The 23,651-nt window shown below is 41.0% G+C and overlaps 1 protein-coding gene across 2 annotated transcripts in view; it reads right to left on the reverse strand.

Moving 5' to 3' along the window:
• The window catches only part of mast1a (microtubule associated serine/threonine kinase 1a), a 130,909-nt gene that overhangs the window by 94,367 nt on the left and 12,891 nt on the right, over positions 1 to 23,651 (reverse strand). Inside the window, exon 2 of one of the 2 annotated variants that reach the window (XM_061716652.1) lies at positions 10,222 to 10,250. In XM_061716652.1, the coding sequence (XP_061572636.1) occupies positions 10,222 to 10,250 (29 nt within the window). Of the gene's footprint in view, positions 1 to 10,221; positions 10,254 to 23,651 lie in introns of both variants that reach the window. The other variant, XM_061716644.1, reaches the window with a different exon arrangement.

Here is a 23,651-nt window from a genome sequence, read left to right on the forward strand (position 1 = left end):
TCGGCCTCTATCAGGTAATATAATCAGGTATTCGCTCGGTCCGACTACATTTCAAATATTTGAGTGCCTTGAATTGCTCATAAAAGATCAACTTATGTGTGAAATCATTCGTCATATTCTCCTGACACATACAACTTTAATTTTGGACTGCCCTCTCCTGGCCAGGGAAAAGTAAGAACTGCCCCGACCTGCATGTTAATGCCTTTACAATCAGTAGTCGAGCTGCTCCTTCCACTGATCCACAACTGTACTGCAAAAACAGCCCAGTGGAAACAGGCCCAATGATCCTAAATCCAGCCAAACTCTCACATATTAAGAGAAACTATCTCAACATTTCCTTGACAAGAATTCTTAAAACAACACAATATACCCACTAGACAAAATGTAGGAGTTTTCTTTTTTTTATGCCTTAGAAATTAGTTTTTGCAGTGTGTTCAAAGAACAAAACCAACAATGAGCTGATCCAGATGACAAGTTTTAACAATTAAGAGCTATTATGACCTTTTTACTTTCATTGAGTGGAGACACTTTCCTGAGGTGACAGCAGTGACAACCCAGTATTTTTATGTTAAAATATCAGTGTCAGTTTTACTCATCAGTTTTCAGGAAAATATAATAAAAATCATTAAAGGAACAATACAATCGAAATGGCAGTAAGTCCAATATCTGTCTGCGTGTCCTACTCAACTCGGAATTGAAAGCCAAAGAGAAGAAATATGTTTTTAAGAGTAACATGTTTAAAGTTTGAGAAGTGAGAATATCAAAAGGCTAGTGACTCCATAGCTTTGGGGCTGCCTCTGCAAAAAGACTAAACAACCTCTGTGCTTTAATCTCGACTGCTGAACATCCAGTAGTCTGGCAGATAAGAAAAAGGTGCCAAACCATTTAAAACTAATTGTGAATCCCTGTTCCGGTCATCTGTCGTAACAAGCGAGTGTCGCTTTAAGCCACACATCAACAACAAAGGTCAACGATGGCTACAACAGGAAGCTACAACACAGAGCACCAGCAGACATCATGCTACAGTCGACTCGAGATGTGATGACGGAGGACGCACAGTCGAGGAAACAACTGCAAGTTTGAGCAAGAGACTGGACAAGACTCAACCAGGGCTGCAAAAAAAACTTGCTGGGTCTTGCTTGTGTTGCTTGTGTTGTTCTCTCAGATGTAAGTCGCTTTGGATAAAAGAGGCTGCTAAATGACTAAATATCTTTTATATACCTATAAATGCCTATAAATACCTCATAAATGCCTATTAAAGTCTCATATTATGCTTCTTATGACTTTCAAATGTTCAAAGTCCCAGTTTTCAGGCCAAGTGGTTGTCACTTTAAGAGGTGTACTGTTACTGAAGTAGTAAATAAAAGTTTTGAAAAAGGCATACCATAAACTTGCAGTTTTTTTAAAGTACTTTAAACTATTTCTACTACTAATTTTACAATAAAAACAAGATTATATACAATACAGACCAAAAGTTTGGACACACTTCCCCACTTGTTTGAATGAGAGGGTGTGTCCAAACTTTTGGTCTGTACTGTATATACAGTATATACTAAATAATAAAAAAAAACATGATGCAAAAAAGAAAACAAAAAAAAGAAAAACTTGTGTAGCTTATCTTAAAACAATGGATAATTAGAGCTTGTAATAAAAATCAGAAGACGCCACACTTGCTGAAAAATTGAAAATCAGAATTGGCTGAGAAAATTTCAGTCGGTGCATCTCTAGATATGATACAAGAGAATACGACACAACAACTGTGTGGAAAATTGATTCGCTTTTGATGACATTTGATGACTTTGATGTGCAGTTGGACTTAGTTAGTTGGACACTAGGCAAAGTGATAAAGTTGTGTCATCTCTGATATTATTAACAAATCCCCTGAGCTAACCAGCACCGCATCAGAAGGGAACATATGTTTTCTTTTACCATAATAAGACTCATTTGGCATGCAGAAAAACATGTTGAAAATGCGTCAGCAAAAGTACGGTCTGTACTTGTAATGACAAATAGATTGCCAGGTTAAACATCCCAGCATTAAGTTGGTTTGTTTTGCTTAACCATGACGGGTCATAAACCAGCCAGGGTTGTACGGTGGATTAAAAGGTCTATGAAACATAAAACAATGGCAGACCAAGCCTCTAAAAATATATGCATGAGCAAAACTATTCCAATGAGTGACATATTACTTGATGACTATGAGCAGGGGGGCCGTTGTGCCTTTTGAGTCAGACCCACATTCATCATTCTGCTGCAAGAGCAGCAAATCTGTGTCACCTGTAGCTCCAGAGCTCGTTCTTTCAGCTGAATTTGCCAACTTCTTGGGAAATAAAATTATATGAGTGATAAATCTCTCTTTTTTTATTTTTCGCTGCAAAAAACACATTTCTAAGAAAGTAAAAGTTCTTTGTGTAAAGACTATTTTTAATTATTTTGCTAGTTTTAAGAATCTTAGTCAAGAAACCTTTTCTTGTCCCCACTGGCAAAGATATTTTTGCTTAAAATAGACAATTTTGACTTGATTTAAGAATATTAGGCTTATTTATAGAGGGGTTGTTTTTGCAATGCCATGTTCTCAGAGCCTTACAGTCAGAGATGGAAATGTGGGACTACGGGAATGAAAAATTTAAGATTTTTTATAGGACTTTTACAGAAATGAGTCACCCTCATTGATTTAACATTCACAAGTACTCATACAGGCATAGTCCTTTTTTTTTTCTATGACGTGAAATGCCACATTGGATGACTCTTGGCATTGTCTATTTGTCCTAGATATCACAGGATCTGCTCTGCGATGCCCAGCCAAGAGAGATGTCACTTTTGCTGTGTGTGCGGGCATATGTGCACTCCCTCCATCCTACCGTCTGAAACAAATCCACCAAATGTTAAAGCTGACGTGGGGTGACAGTTGCACAGTAGTGCTGAGAGGAGTAATTCAATAATGTATGCCGTCTCTAATGTGGGAGTCTGGATGGATAAAATATGCATGGGAAAGAAGAGGCGGGTAGAGAGGGGAGGGAGGAGCGGTGCGAGGGCTGCTGATATCACTGAAACCCAGCAGGAGATCAGAAGCAGGGATGGTGTGAATGATACCTTATTCTGTGTGTCATATGGGAGAAGTCCAAAGTCTTCTGGTGCATTAACCTCTCGGGGGTTTCGGTATTTGGTGACCTGGCCGTCCTTCACTCCCACAATAAACAACCAGTCATCCAGTTACACCTACAGTAAAATACTCCAGCTCCACCCGAAGGACGGAATAAGGAGATAATACAACGGCAGCATCAAGCGGGGGTGGGGGGGGATCAGCAGGGGGCGAGAGCCAACTGTGAGCCTCCCGCCCCCGAGTCATCTCCATACCATGCGTCAACATCTGCCGCTGCTCCACAGAGGTCACAGGTCACGGACAAAACACACTCCAGGACAGCACTTAGGGACACACACATGGGTTTCAGATGACAGCACACACACAGGGGTGTGTAGCCCAAGCAAACATGCCATTAAAATGTAATTACACATCCTCCATAAAGATATAAATGCACATTTAATACCAGTACTGTGGTATTGAATGCTTTAGAAATCACTGAAGTGAAACAATTACTCTGTTAGGATGTGGAAAAATAGAAGCTAAAGATCCAGGCACTCGAGACAAGGTGGATAAAAAGATAAAAAAGCCTTTATTCAAAGACGGCTGCCAACATGTTTCGGCCTATCTGGCCTTCATCAGGGCAAAAGCAATACAGAGGAAAGGAACCCATATAAATAACCACAGGTGTGGTAATGAGCACAGGTGAAAATAATCACTCATCAAGGCGAAAACACAGGTGAACCATATAGCGACATTTTAAGGTGGTATGGGGAGTTACACTCATCACAACCAATAATCATTGGAATAAAACATCCATATAGTACACAAAAAGAGTGCCGCACATATGAGCAAAACATGTCTACAACCTGTGTACAGACAGGTCTGAAATAGAAAAATCTACACAATATGAAACCAAAATCAAAAGGAAAGAGCAGGACAAGCCGACAAAGGACGGCATATAATTAAAATAGGCTACAGTAGCCATGACCACAAGGTATAGGCTACAAGACAAGCAAGTCTATACCGATGACAGGGAAGCAGTAGGCTACAGTGTACAGTCAGATGTACCAATAGACATATAAACCAAAACGACCTTTACACCAAGATTCATAGGAAACATATTAAATCGATATCTTTGTTAAGGCCAGGCTCATTCAGGGCATCTAAACGATGGATCCAGAAAGTCTCTCTCTGGTTGAGCTTTTTCAAACGGTCACCACCTCTAGTCATCGGGCCAACCTGTTCAAGACCAATGATGCGTACCAGGGAATCGTTACTATTATGCTTGGCTAAAAAATGTAGTCCTTGTTGCTAGTTCTGATTACTTATTTGTGTTCCGCCAAGCGCTCACGCAGTCTACGTTTCGTACGTCCTATATAAATTACACCAGGACAAGGGCAGGTTAGGGTTAGTGATAACATGAGTACTATTACAGTTGATAAAATCATGGATGTCATAGGTTTTATTCATTTTAAAATCAATAAAGGACTTAGTCTGTAGCACATTGATACAGTGTGGGCAGTGGCCACATCTAAAACACCCCACAGGTCTCTTCAGCCAGGACTGTTTTTTATCAGGTGGGAGATAACTATGAACCAGGCGGTCCCGCAGAGTAGACACACGTCTAAAAGAAACCATAGGTGGATCAGGGAACACTACTCTAAGGGTAGGATCACTAGCAAAAATGGCCCAATTGTTCTTAATAATACGTTGGATATGTTGAGCTGCAGTACTGTACTGGGTGACAAAAACCGGTCTAGACGGTCTCGAGTGCCTGGATCTTTAGCTTATATTTTTCCACATTGTCTCCCGGGTCCAATCCAAGAGCACCATTTTACAGCGGTCACACCCTAACGAGCACCCGGTCGACTCTTCTTCTTCTATTACTCTGTTAGGATGTTGAAAGCTGTAAGAAGCTCAAACTGAAACTGTAGAGAGACAGGCTTTGGTCAACACTTAGATTTCAATTAAATTTTCAATAAAAATGTATTCATATAGCATCTATAACAACAGAAATGGTGTCTAGGATTTTTCCAGAGACCCAGAATATGACCCCCGGGTAATTATTACATAAACATAACATTAACAACGGCAGGTAAAAAACCTTAAGCCAAACAGTGGCAAGGAAAAACTCCCCTTTAGGAGGGAAGAAACCTTTTAAGGATTTTTTATTTATTTTTATATTTCACAGAGTCTGAACAGAATTTCAACATCAAACATGTATATTTTTGCTGTCGTTTTTCCTGAAAAACAACATTATTTGTCAAAGCAGACTAACTTTGGACCGACCGACTCACAGATCTGCTGGATAAGTTGAACTACAGAAAGATATGCACTCTACAAAATGCACTCGTGCTCTTTTGAGACAAATAATGCAGGTGATTTAGAAATACCATATCTTTAATTATGGTTTTGTAAAACATGTCATGGCCCTGAGGAGGTAAAAGCATATCTTTCAAACATTAATGAAAACACTACAGATTTTGGAAATCAGATGAAATTGTTAGTTTTGTGCATTTTTCCTTAAATCCTTCACATTTGCTTTGCGTCATGTTGACATTAATCCACAAAGGAACTCCTTGAGTCTTGACGCAGGACTGTGTTACAAGCTAGACATTTAATTGAAATTTCTAAATCAAGCACTTTACTCCTCTGTGGGCAGGTTGATTTTCCTCAAAGTGACAAAATGTGCAGTTCTGTATTTTCAGAAGATCTGAAGTTATGCCTTTTCAAATTAAACCAATTACAAGGAAACTCATTTTATTTTGCTCTGCGGCACATGATTAGGCTTGATCCTGGACATTTCCATGTGGGACCGTGACAATCAAAAGATGAGGCCTCTCCTGCGTGTACTGGGATCTGCAAAGCTTTGCCTCCATTTGAATCCTATTACCAGCTGTATCTATTTTAAGATTTTGCACATATCCCTCCATGGCATATTTAAGTCCCATTTGATTGGTCCTTGGACGCAGTTGGTCGTTTTCTGTCCAGAGAAATAGTCTATAACATCTTGAGACACATTTTTCACACAAGCAGGCACCACTGTCAAACTGTAGAGCGCACTAGATTGAACAAGTTAGCAACAGTAACTAAGGGGACCAGGGCTTCCCAGCAGGTCAGTTATTACCACTACTTCTCTTTGTTTTCTAACCGAGTCTAAGCCAAGTCTGTGCTTCACTATAATTTGCAGATATTAACCCCCCAGAGGTGCTGTCAAGCCCTTGCATTAATCTAAACGATTAATAAACGTTAAAGCGGAATCATGATATCAGGAATGGCTTGTTTTTTGCAGAACTATATTGAATTGGAAGCATCTCATCACACACTTTGATTTCAATAAAAACACATCACATTTTTAGAGGTAACAAAACCTGAAGACAATGTGCTTAAGTTGCCATGGTAACATTTAACAGAATGGTAATTGTAAGTGGAGTTTTTTTGGGGACTAGTACTTGAACTTGATGCAAGATGGAAAGTTTCTTACTACGTACGTATGCATGTCACCCATCTCATCTTAACTTCTCTGCTATTCTGGTCTTCTTGCGTTTTACAGGACTCCACGTGGAGCTTATTGCTGACAGATTTCTTGATTTCTTTCCCCTTCAAAAATAACACATCATTAGGCCATATATATATATATATATACCTCATTACTGAGATTTGTATTCTACAATCATCTTTTTCACAATATTTATTGATGGAAAATACATCTATATAGCATGTGTAAATTCACTCTTAAAATACACAAGATATGAGCTTTCGTCACCTAAAGCTGTCTGAAGTATAGCCGTAATTTGTAGCTGTATTTAACACAACTGTCTTGCATAACAAGTAGAGAAATACTTTTTTTTAAGTTTAAAATGTCCCTGTCGTGTAGGAAATAAGCACCACGTATAATCTCAGCACAACAATAACAAAATGACAACAAGACCTGTGACAGAGTTGGAGGTGATTTACATTCTTCTCACAGCAGAGAGGGGGGAAAGCCAAAAACGTAGGTGGAGAAAGTACGGGTCTCGACTACAGTTAGTCCAGAAAATGTTCAAGGTCTTCAACAACTGAAATAATGATGTAAAAGAAAAAGAACTTTGTGGAAAATCACACCAACCCTTCATGTTCAAAGACAATTTCACACAGCATTTCGAACACACTCAAGACACTTTTCCAAGTTCTGGCTGATTTATGGAGCTCTTTCAGCAGCCGCAGCAGCAGTAAATGAGAGGGCATACTCAAAGCACAATGAGTAGCAAAGATAGAATGAAAAGACTCATGCTTCAAAAGAAAATGGTCTCTTCTTTAAATCATGCACTGAGATTGAGAAAAGAGAAACGTAAAGAAATGTGTCAAATTCCACCATTGGATTTAAGATTTAAGAAGTTGATGAAATTGGTGAAATTCAGCACCATGGACAGAGACTCTCATGCAACTCTTATACGCCCTTCAAATTCTACCAGTTTTAACTGTTAAAAGAACATTTTTACATACACGTATTGAGCATTAAGACATTTTAGTCTGTTTCGTCAAATATTTCTCCATCATTCACTCTCGCTAAAATCTAATCTGCATTTTAGTTATTTCATATAATCCGTTTATGTGGGGAAAAAAAGCATTATTTGTTTTCCCTCTTTGAGATGTCAGTCATGTTTTGTGAAGCTGCCACTTGTTGTCTGGCTTTAATGTTGACATTTAAAAGGAGTTTTAAATCGTCTTATTCAAAAGGCACAATTACAGCTCAGATGAAGCAGATGGAGCATGAGAAGGTGTTTCCCTCATACTGTCAGTTTATTTCATTATTTCCACGATATTACCCACCATATAATAGGTTGGTAGATGGTGATAATTACAGGTGAGGGAGGTCAGCGAAAACACCAATCAGTTGTACTGAGGCAGAGTAAATGAGCAACCACAGATCCTCTTTGCAATTCATTCGTGGATACGGAGCAGTGTGTGATTTCTTTGATATTGAAGAAAACCGAAAATCCCATTCCTGTTATGGATATGTATGATGGAGTCTTAGGGCCATGTTGAGGGGCGGAGAAATGTCATTTTAAGGGTTTAAAATTATTTCCTTAAAGGTTGGCCTTATATTAGCTCTCAAATTGTCTTGTTCTTTCGTTCTTTGTTAGTAATGAACTGATCAAACTCAACCTAAACATTTGTGTTTGACTGCCATCTGCAGTCAGTTAACAACCAGGTTAACATAATGATAGGTTAATGATAATGAAATAACCAAAACTCCACTAATGCTCAAAAAGTCAGGCATGTAGGATACTTGTAGTCTCTCCCAACTCCTGTTAAACAGCAGTAAAAGGTGCACGTCACTGCCTGATGTTTCACTTAAGTACCTTGTTTGCGACCAGACTATGACCCCAGACAGGTAACACATCAAGCATCGCTCTGCTCTGAACCTGCTGGCCCTCCAGGTCCATCCAGGTCACCGGGGTGTCAGCACAGCTCTCCTGCTGCTCAGCGTTTATTGCATAGCTCACTGGTGCAAGAGATTGGCCAGCAGAAAAGCCCACTGAGTGAAAAGACTCACATAAAGCTGGAACATGCCGTTAAGAGTTTTCACTGCACAATAGTGCCACTCGGCTATGATTTTCTATAAAATACTGGAATTTTTGCAAATTTGGGGGAAATTTAATTCCCTCCTCATCTGTCATTCAGGTCAGAAAAGCCTAACCATAACTCTGACTCTCATTTTGATGCAACCGATGTGTTTTAAAAAAATGCTAAGACTGAAAAGTAAAAAAAAATGTTTTCTTTTTTTTTTTTCCCCCATTTTTCCCTTTTTTCCTTTTTTTCTTCTTTTTTTCTTTTTTTTCCCTTGTCTGCACACATATTAATGGTTGATACCATGCCGGTAAAAACCTGAGGCGTACATATGTGCATTATTACTGTATTTAGTATATATACATATATATATATGCATACATACGCATACACATACATACATATACACATGCAAACCCAGTTTTCTTAATGAAATATCCATCAGTTTATCCATCCGTTTCTTTTCTATCGCTTATCTGGGTTGTGCCACGGCCCGCAGGATGCAGTAGCCTAAGTCGGGAAGCCCAGACTTCCCTCTCCCTGGCCAGGTTGTCAAAGGCGTACTGAGGCCAGCTGAGAAACATCCTCCCTCATGTGTAGGACACACACTTGGGTCTTCCTCAGAGTCTTTTGTCAGTGGGACGTGCCCAGAAAACAACACCAGGGAGGCGTCATAACCTCATTGTCTGCAATAACTGATATGATTCAAAATTCAGAAATCTGGTATATATAACACTTTATCCTCAACTGCTTTCACGTTACCCTTTGTACGGACAAATATTGATAAATCATCAGAATTATGGACAGTTTATGGCACTTTTTCCACTAGTTCCTACTCTGCTCTCATCTCAACTCGGCTCAACTCAACTTGGCCTAGTTTCTTTTCCATTACAATCCAGTACCTGGAGCAGGAATAAGCGGGGTTGGAGTGAAGCAGCTGTGACGTACTTGAGTGTGTGACTCAAACGAAGAAGGAAGGAGATGGTGTATGTGCTGCTGGGTCTGTGGCGAGGCATTTTCTTTTTTTTTTTGCTTGTCTCAGCACTGCTGAAAAGTCTGTTGTTAGCAGTGAGCAGCTATGGACTGACAAAGCGTCTGGTAGATCTTGTCGTTCCTTATCGCCCCATCTAGATCCCTTTGAATTCTCTTCTCAGCCACCAGGTTTATGAACGTCTGCACATCAGAGTTCGACCACGAAGCAGACTTTTGCCAAGAAGCCGCCGTCAGAGTCGATCTTCAACTGATGTCACATCCTGACTCAGACGTCTGACTCCGAACCCCCCGACCAATCGGTGGCCTGTAGTGTGATGATGTCAGATACAGCCCGACTCAGCTCCTTAGAATATCAGCAGAGTAGTTACAGAAAAAGTATCTACTCGGGTAGATCCCCAGTGGAAAAGCGCCAAACCGAGTCAAGGTGAGCGGAGCCGGCCTGAATAGGTACTAGTGGAAACGCGCCATTAGTCTCAGATTGAGGCTAAAACAAGGAGGAGGATGAGCTGGATTATCATCACTGCAGAGTTCATAAACATTTGTAAAAGGACAAATGTTGGCAAAAATGTCTGGATTTTACTGTAACTTACCTGCTGCTTTTTCGGGGCAAAGGCAGATCCTTCTGGTGAGAAACAAAAAACAGGGAAAGGGGTGAAGGGAGGGGAGATAACGCAGATAAGTAAGGTTAGATCATTTGCCATGTAATCAAACATATCTGCAGTTTATAAGCAAATGTATCTACACAGAAAAATCCTTTATATCTTTACCAGAGGAACTGGTTTTATTTCACATAATGGGCATCTCACACAAAATCAAACAGACCACCTGATGTATCATATCAGTCTTTTTTTAGCACTATTTTTTAGGATATACACTAGGTGTGTATTTGATAGAGTCAAAGGGTCAAACATTAGAAAAACCATGAACACAGACTCACAGATTACAGATAAATATGTATTCACTGATTTGTTTTTGTGCCCTTCTGAGGCAGATTAAGATGAATTTGGCTGTGAGATTCCTAATAGCTCCTTTTTTCAAGTTATTTTTTATGGGTCTGAAAAGATAAACGCACATAACATTTTTCAAAATAAAAATGCAAACATTGCAGATTCTGTATTAAATCAGATATTTATGTAACTGTGTGCATGTTTTGCCTTTAATGTCACATATTGGTTTTGTGACCTATAGCAGTGTTTCTCAACCAGAGGTCCGCAGACCCCTAGTGGTCCGTGATGTAATTGCAAGGGGTCCGTGATTCACTGACATTTATAGAAATAGATTATCATTTTACTCAAATGTGACTGGGACTTTTATCTACCTAAACTACATAGCCTTCTTTTTCTCCTTCACAAGTGTATTTCATTGAAGTTTAATAAGAAATCTTGTACCCGCATTGTTGAAGTTACTGCATGACACTTTTAATCCAAACTTAACACCATCTGCATCCTTTTAAAATTATGAGCCTCCCAGCGTTTCAGTGGGTATACACCATTCGTGTCTGAAAAATGCTTTTATTGTGAAATATATGCAGGAAGCTGTTGGGGGAATGCTCATTAACTTGCAAAGTTAAAGTTAAAGTTAAAGTTAGCGCTTGAAATTCCAATAATGTTAGAAAGAAAAAAGAAGAAGATGATAAGCACAATAACACAAGGAAGAAGAAGAAAAGAAGTAGACAACAATGGCTCATGTAAAAAAAGGTTGCTTGTTTTGAACGCAGCAGACTCTGAGCCACTGGAAAAGAAAAAGACAACAGACAGCAAGAACAGACTTTATAAAGAAGAATATAACGTGTTGGTGTCACGACTGGTGTGGTGAGGACCCAGATGCAGGAGAGCGAGGCAGGAGTTCACAACAAAAAGGGTTTATTTTCCAAACCAAAAAACAAAGCGCTGCTTAGCAGGATCAAAAACACACGGAAACAGGGATCAAAAACTGGAGCAAAAACAGGCAGGGCACATGGAGGAAAACACAGTACGGAACCACAAGGAGCAAGGGATTGACAAGACCACATATACACAGGGGATAACGAGACACAGGTGCAGACAATCAGGGCGGATGGGACACAGGCGGGGCAAAACAGAAACAAACTGGGGGAAATGTCAACCACTGACAGTTGGGATTTACGGCGTCGGCAACTGATTCAGTTGATTCAGTTGAGTTGATGAAAAATATGCAGGCGGTCCAGGACCTCAAAAAGGTTGAGAACCACTGACCTATAGGATGTAGTTGCAGAAATCCATACTTGGTGTCCAAACATATGACTATGTTACCCGTTACTTGTTTAACATTACTTAGATTTTTTTCCTCAGATGTCTCATATGCAGCAAAATTGTTTTAAATCGGGGCCCGGTGATATTTCTGGAGCAAGTCCCCCAATAAACCTAATCTTAAACATCTTTTTTCCAGAGCAGGGCCTGGCTTCGAATCCTGTGCCATGGCCTTTTGTGGCATGTCATCCCCCTGTCCATAAACATTTATCTGTTTTTCTCCACCATCAAATAACTGCCCCCTCAAATGGGTAGTTTAATTTCCAGTTTTCCTTCCTGGTTGTGTTTTTTTAACAATAATCTTTTGATGTCTATTGGCATTGAGATCCAGTTTGAAACCGGATCCCTCCTAAGTGCTCAGAGGCTTCGGAGCATCAGGAACCATCAGGTTGACGGGAGCCGAAATCAATATAAAAATTGTTGCCTCCATATGTATGACGCTGGGAAACAACAGCAAGGGGTTCTGATGTGATTACCATCTCCCGTGATAAATCTATGTGATGCTTGTTGTCCATCTATTACCAGTTTAAAACCATTTAACATTCAGTGCAGGTAATATCAGGTTACGGCCCATTTCTGTTGTCAGCCTGTCTCTAGCCAATTATCGAGCTATTTTCTAACCATCAATGGCCTGGCAGAAAAAGATGCTATCTTTTGGGATTTGTTTTTTTTTCTCTCTCTCCATTCAGGAAGATTTAATAACACGCAGCCACTTCAATGAATAGAACTGAATCCAAGGGACTAACAACATTCAATCAAAGGATATGAGGAAAATAAGACAAAAAATAAGGCAACAATCAGACATTTCTTTCCACTCTCTCTTAGTCAGCCTCGCTGCCTTTGTTTGAGTAAGCAGGCGACAAAGAAAGCAAAGAAAGCCCAGCAGATGAAACATGCCAGCTGGAGCCAAAATGTCTCAAAACAAGCTCGCTACCTAAAGCTAACTGATTCCAGTGAAGTATTGTGAAGATAATGTACCGTAATCTGTTCCTTGTACTGTGCTAGCCTGAGCAGCCAAATCTACCTTTGTCACGTAAACCAGTACAGGATATACTGTAGTAGAATGGATCAGGATGGGATTTATGTGATGACTCAAACAGGAACATCCAAGAGCCACTATTCAGAACAACCAATATGTCTGCATACCTGCTGATAACATCCTGGATCAACAGTTGTGACAATAGTTATTCAACAGCATTCCTCCCCGACTTCATCCCCTTTTGGATGCTTTTGTTGAAGAACTGATTCTTGTATTGAGGAGGAGAATAGTCGGGAGGTCTGGCCATGCTAGTACTAAGCTGCTTCGTGTGCTTCATGCCAATTCTAGTCAAGTTTATTTCTATGGCGAATTTGAAACAACTTCAATTAACCAAGGTGCTGCACTAGAAGTACAACTACAGTATATACACAACATTCAGGACAAAAACAATAAAGCCTCATCAGAACCTCAATATAACCTCTAAATAAGGATATAGACTACGTTTCCACAATAAAACGCGATATCTTAGTCAACCAGGATTAATAGCCAATAAATAAAAAGTAGCATTCATCCATCCATCCATCCATCCATCCATCCATCCATCCATCCATCCATCCATCCATCCATCCATCCATCCATCCATCCATCCATCCATCCATCCATCCATCCATCCATCCATCCATCTTCTATCACTTATCTGGGGTTGGGTTGCTGGGGCAGTAGTCTAATCAGGCAAGCCCAGACTTCTCTCTTCACAGATGAGGGTGAGGCTATAGACGGGCCGGTAAATCGAGAACGCCACCTTCAGCTCAGCTATTTCTTCACCACGTCAAACTAATCCAGCCGACGCTGCACGATTGACGGTCAATCTCTCACTCAATTCATCCCTAGTGAACTAGACTCCAAGCATTCACTCAACCAATTGATGAATCCTATGGAGGAATTTAATTATGTTAGTTTTGTCCTCCGTAGAATGCAAAACAATAGTGTTTATTACAAATACCTGTTCAGGAATATTCATTTTGTCTTATTGACAAAATTGGCAAAATCTGAAATGACCGGACTGATGTGCAAGACACATCAACGAATGCACTAGCAGACGGTTTGTATCTTGGACTCTGTTCAGACCTGCATTAGAATGCATCCTAGGAAACCCAATAACATTGCTAATGCTAATGCAGGTAGCTGAACACATTCCAGGGTGGATTCAGAAACACAGAAACAAAGGCACAAAATGACTCAACGTTTCTATTTTTTTTTTGTAGCGGCTCTTTATCGTATTCTTTTTTCTCCAACTTTTTTTCCAGCAGCTGTATTTGGAGTTTGCAAATTATGTAATATAGTTTTAAACGTTTTAATGCCAGGTGTGAACACATGCACCAAGTGAAGTTCACTTAATTGTGATCAGATTTTTCATGATATGTTGGTCCTAGTTCTGAACGCCTTAGCTGCACTTTCAGAAAATCACGATGTTGATTTTAGAAAAATACTTGGGACAAATTGCCAAATTAAATTATAACATTCTGAACCCAAGTGTTCAATTATTTTTTAACCACAACATTTTAGCTACAACATATGTACTACGGATGTAAAATCCATCCAATTCGTGAAGAAAACTTTAAGCATGTTATTTCAATTTAAAGCAGATGTACTTCAATTACTATGTCCATTCAAACATCTACCCATCCATCATCTATCCATCAATTTATTATCGAATTATCCATCATACATACGTGTATTGACTGATCATCCATCCATCCATTTATTATATCTTGGAATCATCATCTATTGATTATCCATCCATCCATCCATTAATCATCCATTAGCATTATTCATTCATAAATCAATTTATGATATCTATGAATCATCTATTGATTATCCATTATTCATCCATCTATCCATCACCTATCATCATCCATCATCCATTGATCCGTCCTTTATCCATTATCTATCCATCCATTATTCATCCATTAACCATCCATTTTACCTCTCGTTGAAGCAGGTGAGGCAAAAGTGCCTCCAGTTTTGATAGATGCTGCACAAATTGCAATGTTAGAATAATATTTCATCATTTTGAAAAAGTAGCTTCTTTGTATGCAGAGTTACACAAGGAGGCAGAAATGACTCTTATTCTGCTAAAGCTGAGCAAATCTCGTCTATGATGTAGAGCGGTTTTTGGCACAGAGACGCTGAAATTGAATCAGTTTTCTTTATCATCTCGTCATCAAGGTGAAAAAGCAATCTTAGAGCAAATTTGGAAAAAATTCAAGTATGTCTACTGTGGTATTGCAGGATCTTGAGTTCAGATGAGAGCGGCCCCCTTTTTTGAAACAGGAGTGAGATCATCCGTCATAGTGAGCTTTTTGCAGGATGTTAAAACACTACATCATCAAGAGGAAGTGAGCCGAGCCAGGGTGACTCAGAGAGAGCCCCACAGGAGTCTAGCGCAAGTGTGTGTGTGTGTGTGTGTGTGTGTGTGTGTGTGTGTGTGTGTGTGTGTGTGTGTGTGTGTGTGTGTGTGTGTGTGTGTGTGTGTGTGTGTGTGTGTGTGGGGTGATCGGGGTGGCTAATGGATAAAACCCCTAACACCTGCTCCCTCTGACTGTCTGTCCAATAGACAGCTCGTGTAGCTGCCGTTGCCATGTTACTGGTCCAATCACCATTTTATAGAGCAATATTTGTCACAGTTCAAGCAATCACAGCAACATATGAAAGCCCTCAGTTTATTGTCCTTTAGCTTTGAAGTAAAACCTTAACTCCAAGGAATACTATATGGATATCCAGACAAGTAAAAACAGAACCCTTTGCATCAGTACGAGTATTTACAGGCAGCTAAAAGACGTACAGTTAAAAACTATTATTTCTATTATACCTCTGGGTCCAACTGAAGATGTTTCCCCATACGAATACTTTGTCACCATGCTGGAAACTAATGTTGTTTAATATCAGCACAGCTGGCTCATCAGTGACTGAATTGGTTACTTACACACAATTTAAAACACAGACAATAAAAGCTTCAAACATTGTGCTCATAAATCTCTGGTTACCGTATTTTCGCGACCATTCGGCGCACCGTGTGGAAAGGCGCACCCTCATTTTTGTGTGTCATTTTTAGATTTAAAACATACATATGGCGCACCGACCCAAAAGGCGCAGTCTACAGAGCAGAGCTGCACACACGCGTGCCGCAAAACACGCCGGCCGGAAAACACACACACCCGCTGCAGAACGCACACACATGCAGAACGCACACACAAGCACACAAGCGCTTATTTAAAAAATAGAGCGGGAGCAAAACCTCTGTTTCTGCATTAAAGAGCTCCGCTAATTCAGCTGCGCCAGTCCGAATTTCCTCGGTGTCAGTCACTTTCTGCACAACAGTAAATAAACTTTTCATACCCCGTTTTGCGGATCCTCCACCGCGCAGAGCCCGTCTCTCCCCAGCGGGGTGGAGCAGCGCGCGTCACAGCGGCTTTAACCGGGAATGTGACCTGTTCGGACCGGCTGGGACCGAAGCCACAAACCTGTATGGGAGCAGGGGCTCCCGGGGAAAGACCAGCGGCATTTCGGCCGGATCTGCCCCGGGGATGGTGCGCCCTGGCCCGGCAAACCCGCGGCGGGAGCCTGGCGGCTCCTGAGCGCATCCTCTGCATCTTGGTTAGGCTACCGGAGATCAAACCGACAGATTTGCCTGAAAATCTCGCAGGGTGAAGTTGATCCTACCTGGGACAGACCCCTGAATAAATAAAGGTAAGAAAATAAACGTTTCATACCCCGTTGTGCTGCGTTGTGCTGCGGGTCCCGCGTCCCGGGTCCCGCGTCCCGGGTCCCGCTCCGCGCTGGTCCCGGGTCCGCTCCCCGTCTGCTCCCCCGCGCTGGACCCGCTCACACACGCGCTGTCGGGGAGCCGGTACCGGGGTTTGTATCCGACAGGAGCTCCAGTCCGAATTTCCAGACCTGTCTCAGCCACCTGATCATCATCATCCCTTCATCCAGCCCCCCCTTTCCATTCGTCCTTATAATAACTCCGGCTGGAAACGTCTTATGCAAAGTTTTTCTTTTAAAAATCACCATAGGTTTCTGTCCATCAGCTGCGCCAGTCAAGCACTACATAAATGAGAATCTGTGTGTGTCCGCGAATACACACCCGCGCATGTCGGGGTCCGGTACCGGGTTTGTAACCGACAGATTTGGCTGCAAATTTCGGAGGGTGAAGCTGATCAGACCTGAGACAGACCCCAGAAATCTCTGCTCGCAAAGCGGCCGGGAACCAGGTCGATTGGACCGCTTGGGGAACCAGGAAGTCGGGTTGCAGCAGCGCCCATCACCGCGCTGCTCCAGCCGCTGCTTTAACCGGGGAAAGTCACCGGTTCCGACATGCAAAACACACGCGCGCTGCAGAACAAGTGTGCTTATTTAAATAGAGCGGGAGCAAAACTTAGTTTGATTGTATTTTATTTCACTTTACACATCAAGCAAATCCTTAAAAGTTTTCATCTTCTGTTTCGCATTAAACAGCTCAGTGGATGGTCTCATTCAGCTTCACCCGCCCCCTTCTCCCTTTACCGTTCTCATGGCCGGCCTTACATTACCGTAATTCAGGTAATAGACACGGCGCACCGTTTCTTAAGGCGCCCGGCACATTTAAAAAAAAAAAAAAAAAAAAAAAGTTGCGCCTTATGGTCGCGAAAATACGGTATGTTGATTTTGAGATAATATGAGTCTTACTCATTAACCTATTTTTATTCTGATTTAATTATGTTCATTTTGCATCCCTGTTCATGTTTTGTACTGTTGGTAGCTTTATTTACTGTTTTATTTTGAAAGGGTTTTCCCTGTGTGTTCCTTCCTTTTTTTGGGCTACCCTGTCTTTATTGTTACCACCTGTGTCTCCTCAACTCCTTTATATAGTCCTTTGTCTTCCTCGGAAGTTAATTTATTCCTGTTGTGCTTCCTGTGTTTCCTACAACCTTGTTTTTGAATATCCAACAGTAACTTGGATTAAATAAGAACACTTTAAAAAAAATGTTCACTCCTGTCTCCCAGTCTCCTGCATTTGGGTTCTCTATCCTGAACCATGACATTCTAGTACGTTCACCTATAATCAAACAACAAAGTCCTCATGAGGAGGTTTAAGGAGTTCCAGTTCGACATGGTGATTGTGGGCTTTGTGTCTTTGAGCAAGGCATGCTGTGTGGGTATCAGCAGGATGGTGAGGTAGAGACAGGAAATCAGCTCATACACCTCCCATCTACAGGAGTAGCTGTGCTCCAGCCTGTCATTGCTCCTGGTCGCCGTGGTAACATCGCCATGGTAACATCGCCGTGGTAACATCGCCGTGGTAACATCGCCGTGGTAACATGTTGGTGAGTTTAGCCTAGTTGAAGTTCCCGCTACCAGGATGAACGCCTCCAAGTGTTTGGTCTAGAGCTCACAGATGTGGTCATGTAACCCTCTGAGGGGCTATGTTAACATTTGTACTTGGGGAGGATGTAAACAACTACCATGTACACATCCGTGAACTCCCAGCGTAAGTTACACGCATGACATTTTGGTGATAAATATTTCACCAACTCTGATCACCAGACTATAGTTTGTTGGTGTGAAAACAAAGTCCACCTCCATGAATCTTTGATGACAGGCAGCTCGCAAGAGTACTGGCCGGTTGCTCTACATTAGATCTTATTTACTGTATGCAATGATAAAAGTATATGGGTATGGAAATATGTGTATTTGAGGGTTGGTGGGGGACTGGACTTGTATGATTGTGGGTGTACAGTATATATGTATTTATATGTATATGAAAAACGTGTGTATCTATACATATATGAACAGAAACAAGTACGTGTGTATATGTATGCTTTAATGTGTGTAGATATAACTCTGAGTAAGAAATGTTGTAACTGAATAAGATTGTACATGGGTGTATATAAATACACATCAATAATGTATGCTTTCACATATAGATGAATACAGGGATTTAGGGTAAATAACTCAGGTGATTAATACTCAGGTATACCACAATTGATATTTTTTTAATTCTTACTGTTAATTTGTGCAAACTTTAATTATGTCAAGTTTTTTTCTTTTCTTTCATATTTAATAATGTATACATATTTCATATTCTAAAAAAATAGTATTGAGTTCAAGGGGTAGGAGTTCATACGTTTTTTACTTCTTCCTACTCCTTTTTTCGAGCATGACACATTTGCTGTTACATTATTAATTGTCGTCTACTTTGTTTACGATGGTACATTTATTATTAGGGCCCGAGCACTTACAGTGCGAAGGCCCTATTGTATCTGTAGGAATTTGTTCTTTCTTTTTCTTTCTTCTTTAATTTTCCGACGAAATTAGGGCCTTTTTGCCCCCGTAAACGTGCCCCAAAAGTCACCAAATTTTGCACACAAGCAAGGCCTGGCGAAAAATGTATATCTCATGGTTTGCATTAATGGGCGTGGCAAAATGGCTCAACAGCGCCCCCTAGAAAACTTTGTGCCTCAAGCCCCACAATACGGTTTAACGTACATGCACGAAAATCGGTACACACCTGTAGCATGTCGCAACTTAAGAAAAGTCTCTTAGCGCCATGGCCGAAACTGAACAGGAAGTCGCCATTCTTTCGGCAGTTAATACGGCCCGAACCGTAATGTGCACCCAGGTGCCGCTTAACTATTTTAGGATAAATAAATAAAGGCTTTCGCGGTTGTAGCTATGGGTTCTAGCTGCCGCCGAGCCGACTTTGTTTTGGGGATAAAAGATACGCTGCACCCTCACAACACTGTGTGCAGTGTGTTCCCAGGTGCTAATTACTAATTGTTCCTTTTACTCATACAAAGTTTAAAAAATAATCCAGTGATTTAAATTTCGATACAAGGCGGGTAAAAACTAGGCTTCTCCATTGATGTGAACGAGAGAGACGGCTGTTTTGTCCAACTGGATATTCTGACCCGGATGTAGCAACGGAGAATGATTTCTCTGATTGGTCAGTCAGGGACCAATCAGAAGGCTGACAAAGGGTCAATCAGCAGGGAAGTTGCACTGCATTAACCAGTGGACGAGCGATGTTTCTTCTTCGTTGTTTGCCTTGTCGTCTCCTTCAGTTATCCTTGGTGAAGCGCCATCACAGATGAGGAGGGGTTGGGTTTTGTTATGAAGTGCAGTGTGAAAGCAAACTCAGACCACCTGAATGCTGCAACCTCAATCGAACGACTCTATGATCGTACCGAGTTTACCGGACTATTATCATTGAAAACAGCCCAAGTCGATGAGTCTGTCCTCAAGATCTTCTGCCTTCCCAATATAGCTTTTCATGTATGTTTAATTGCTCTTGCGAGTGCATCAAGTTATAAAAGTTAATCTGAACTGTACCTCACTATACTAATAGTGAATGTAGTAACAGCTGTGTGCAGCCATTATCAACCTCAAGGTCTTAAAGGGATCTGAAGTGAACCGATCGACGTCTGCAGGGAGAAATCAATGTTGCAGCTTTGTTGCGACTCATTTCTGAACGACATCAAATGAAGCACAATGTGAAGATGAGTGGAGACGAAGACGAGGAGGTTAAATTTTACTCTAGTTTGGGTTTTTCATCTCACGGGATACTTCAATAAGAACTTCAATAAGATCCTCCCCAGTCGATGATAAAACTTCAGACTTAGACCAAACAAAGAGGCAGAGTTGTGTTATGAGTTTTAAAGTCGGTAATGACTTCAAACTCCTAAATAAATGAGCTCAAGGAGAGCAAATCTGATTATTTTTAATGATACGTCCCCTTAAAAGCCCATTTTCTAGACTCGTGGCGGTGCATACTAATGACGCAATGATGCATCTGGTTTCTGTCCCTCCACTTCAGCCCCACACAGACGCACTCGCTCGCTCACTCTGCCGGGGGAGGCTTTACTGCTTTTATGTGAGCTGTTTAACAAAAGGAACAACAAAACAGTTTCAGTGTGGACCGTCGTGTGCTGTGGACCCAGTGACGCCTGCGGGGTTCTTGAGTGGGTCTCGGCAGCCAGGAACCTCAAATAAAACTTTACATAAAACAGAAACTTGGGTGTGATAAACCCAGTGTTAATAAAAGGAGGCCTCACTCTACAGTTAAATCATTTTTTATGGCATCGTGACCTTGAGGGGTTGATGCATACATGTATTCCATCCCAAATGGACTATTGTATCACCCTGACACCGGGTTTTAGGTTTATGCAGGCCTCCCTCTCACGAGGATACAGCCGGTCTTTTACCATGAAGTATGAACACATCTCCCTGGTCCTTGCATCCCTTTATTGCCTCAGCAAACAATTTTTAAGATTTGATTCTTGACTTATATCTTAAAACATGTAAATGGACCGGCACCAAACATACTTAGAAGCAACCAGGCCTCACAGATTATTCACATGTGCTGTTTGCTTTTCAAAAGGCTCTAAATACTGACTTGATCACGTGCAGTTAGACTCTGCACAATCAAACACGTCCCTTTTTCACATCTAATCTTACGTCTAAGCCTCTATACCCTTTGGTGCAGGTTTTGCGAAAGAAGACGCAAAGCCCAACTGGAAACCGCAGAACTACAAAACGTTAATATGCTTCTGCTCCGAGAGATTCATGCGGCTTCTGCTGCGGTTCTACTGCCAAATTGACAGCAGGATGAATGTCACGCAGCATATTCCTCGGTTTAATAGTCTCTGAGACTTCAAAGTTAAAAAAAAAAAAAGAAAAAGAAAAAGCTTTGAAATCACATCTGTAAACAGAGGTCTCAAAGAAATGAGAATCTCAAACTTCCCTGTTACACCAGACAGAATTAGAAGATTTAAGTCGGCCACAAGCGTTTCCGCTTCATAGACGACTGAGTTGTTCACCTATTTTAAGTTTTAAGGTCCAGATCTGTTACTTTGATGTTCATTTTGCTTCCGCAGTGCGAAACCCTCCCTCTCCGAGTAACACTGACATCAGGAGGAGGTGGCGAGGCAGACCAAAGCAGTGGGAACGGCCGTGAGTGGCAGGACTTGGCAGAGAGAGCTGGATCTTCTGAAGCGATCGCACTCTTATCCCCCGTGCTTAGCGTTTCAGAAACGGGCACGCCGCCCAGAACAAAATATTGGACAAATTATACTACTATTTGTGTGTATAAGAGTGTGAGTATTTTAGCAGTGCTGCGGCCACACACGATTACCAGTCCCTTTGTGTTTGTTTGTGTGTGTGTGAGGCCATTACCATATGGGTTAAATGTAAAAATACTCCCCACACACACACACCTACAACTGCCCAGGACGGCACATTCATCTTCTTTTGAAATGAAAACAACTCGCATCAATGGTGCGCTCCATCCCGCAGTAAGAGAGAGAGAAAGAAAACACAGAAACAGCCAAATAAAAGGCGCTGAATGGTGCCACGGACCACAATGCTTCTTCATCTTTGAAGCTGCCCGATTTAATGCACCGCGAGTTTATCCCCCTGCCAAGCAGTCAAGCCGCAGTTCAGACTCATTACTGTGTTTGTAATAAAAGAGTATAATGAATGAAACCGACTGATTCAGCACTAGAAAAACCGTTCCACAAGCACAAGTTGGGCGCCGTAAATAAACACCACTAATTCAGCATGTAAACAAATAAGAAGTGAGGTTCTGGTCTTAAATCATGACTGGGAAGCTGATGTCAGACTCTCTTTTTTTTTTTGAAATTCTCTTTTTATTTAGAACAGCAGTATTCCATCTTACACATTTATACATTCAGTCTTTAAACTTAAATTATTCTGTCCCTACTGTCCTCCAGGCATTTTTTATGAACAGTAATTGGAAACACTAACAGAAAAAATAAATAAATAAATAAATAAATAAATAAATAAATAATAAAAAATAAAAAATAAATAAAATAAAATAAAAAAATGAAAAACAAAAAACCAGGGAGCGCACCCATGTTTACAGTCATTACATCACCTAAAAAAAATAGTTCACATGAAATCAGATGTGATTGGTTTCACATACTCAGTCCATTTGGACCAGATCTTGTAAAAGTTTTCTTTCTCAACCTTGAGGGAGGAAGAGATCTTCTCCATAACATAGATCTCATAGATGATCCCAATCCGGTCGTCAGACTCTCTTTTAAAACTCCTTCACTTGGTCCATCGTGATCTAATCGATGGCTGAACCAGTGACTGAAGTGGCAGACGAGGTGACGGTTAGGGCGGGAACGAATCAAACACTTCACATTTCAAATAGGTCATGTTTGAAAAAGAAAAGGGGAGGCAAATATTTTTGTACTTTCCCTTTTAATTTATGAATAAAAACCCCAAAGCAAAGACCAACATTCAAAAGGTCAAATGTCTGAATGATCTTTTAACAAAATAATGCAAATTTGTAAAAGCCTCAGGCTCAGTGAGGTCCAGGCTTAAATGTCGGCGGTGCAACTGCACCGGGGCTCAGACACCGTCAGGCAGCCGTGAAGGAGGGAAGAAAAAAAAAAGCTTTTGTGAATGAAATAGTAATCACCTTAATAGGCTACCTGTCGGTCATGTTAAGTGCATGATGACCCGATAACGTGAATTTTGAGCCAAAAAAAAAGTAAACAAAAGAAAATAGATGACAAAAATAGCGTAGCATCGTGTTTAGCAAGTCCAAACAAAAAAGCGGCGCACAAAAGAGAAGAAAAAAAAAGAGCTGGATAATGTTAAAGCAGCACAACGTAACTTTCAGCTTTTCTGAGTTTGGCGGCATCTTTTGGACAAAAGCGGTAGTGCTTTACCAGAAAGAACACTACGTTTCCCATGAGCACCAGCG

The sequence above is a fragment of the Cololabis saira genome, chromosome 1 (assembly GCF_033807715.1).
Source record: "Cololabis saira isolate AMF1-May2022 chromosome 1, fColSai1.1, whole genome shotgun sequence".
NCBI lineage: Eukaryota > Metazoa > Chordata > Actinopteri > Beloniformes > Belonidae > Cololabis > Cololabis saira.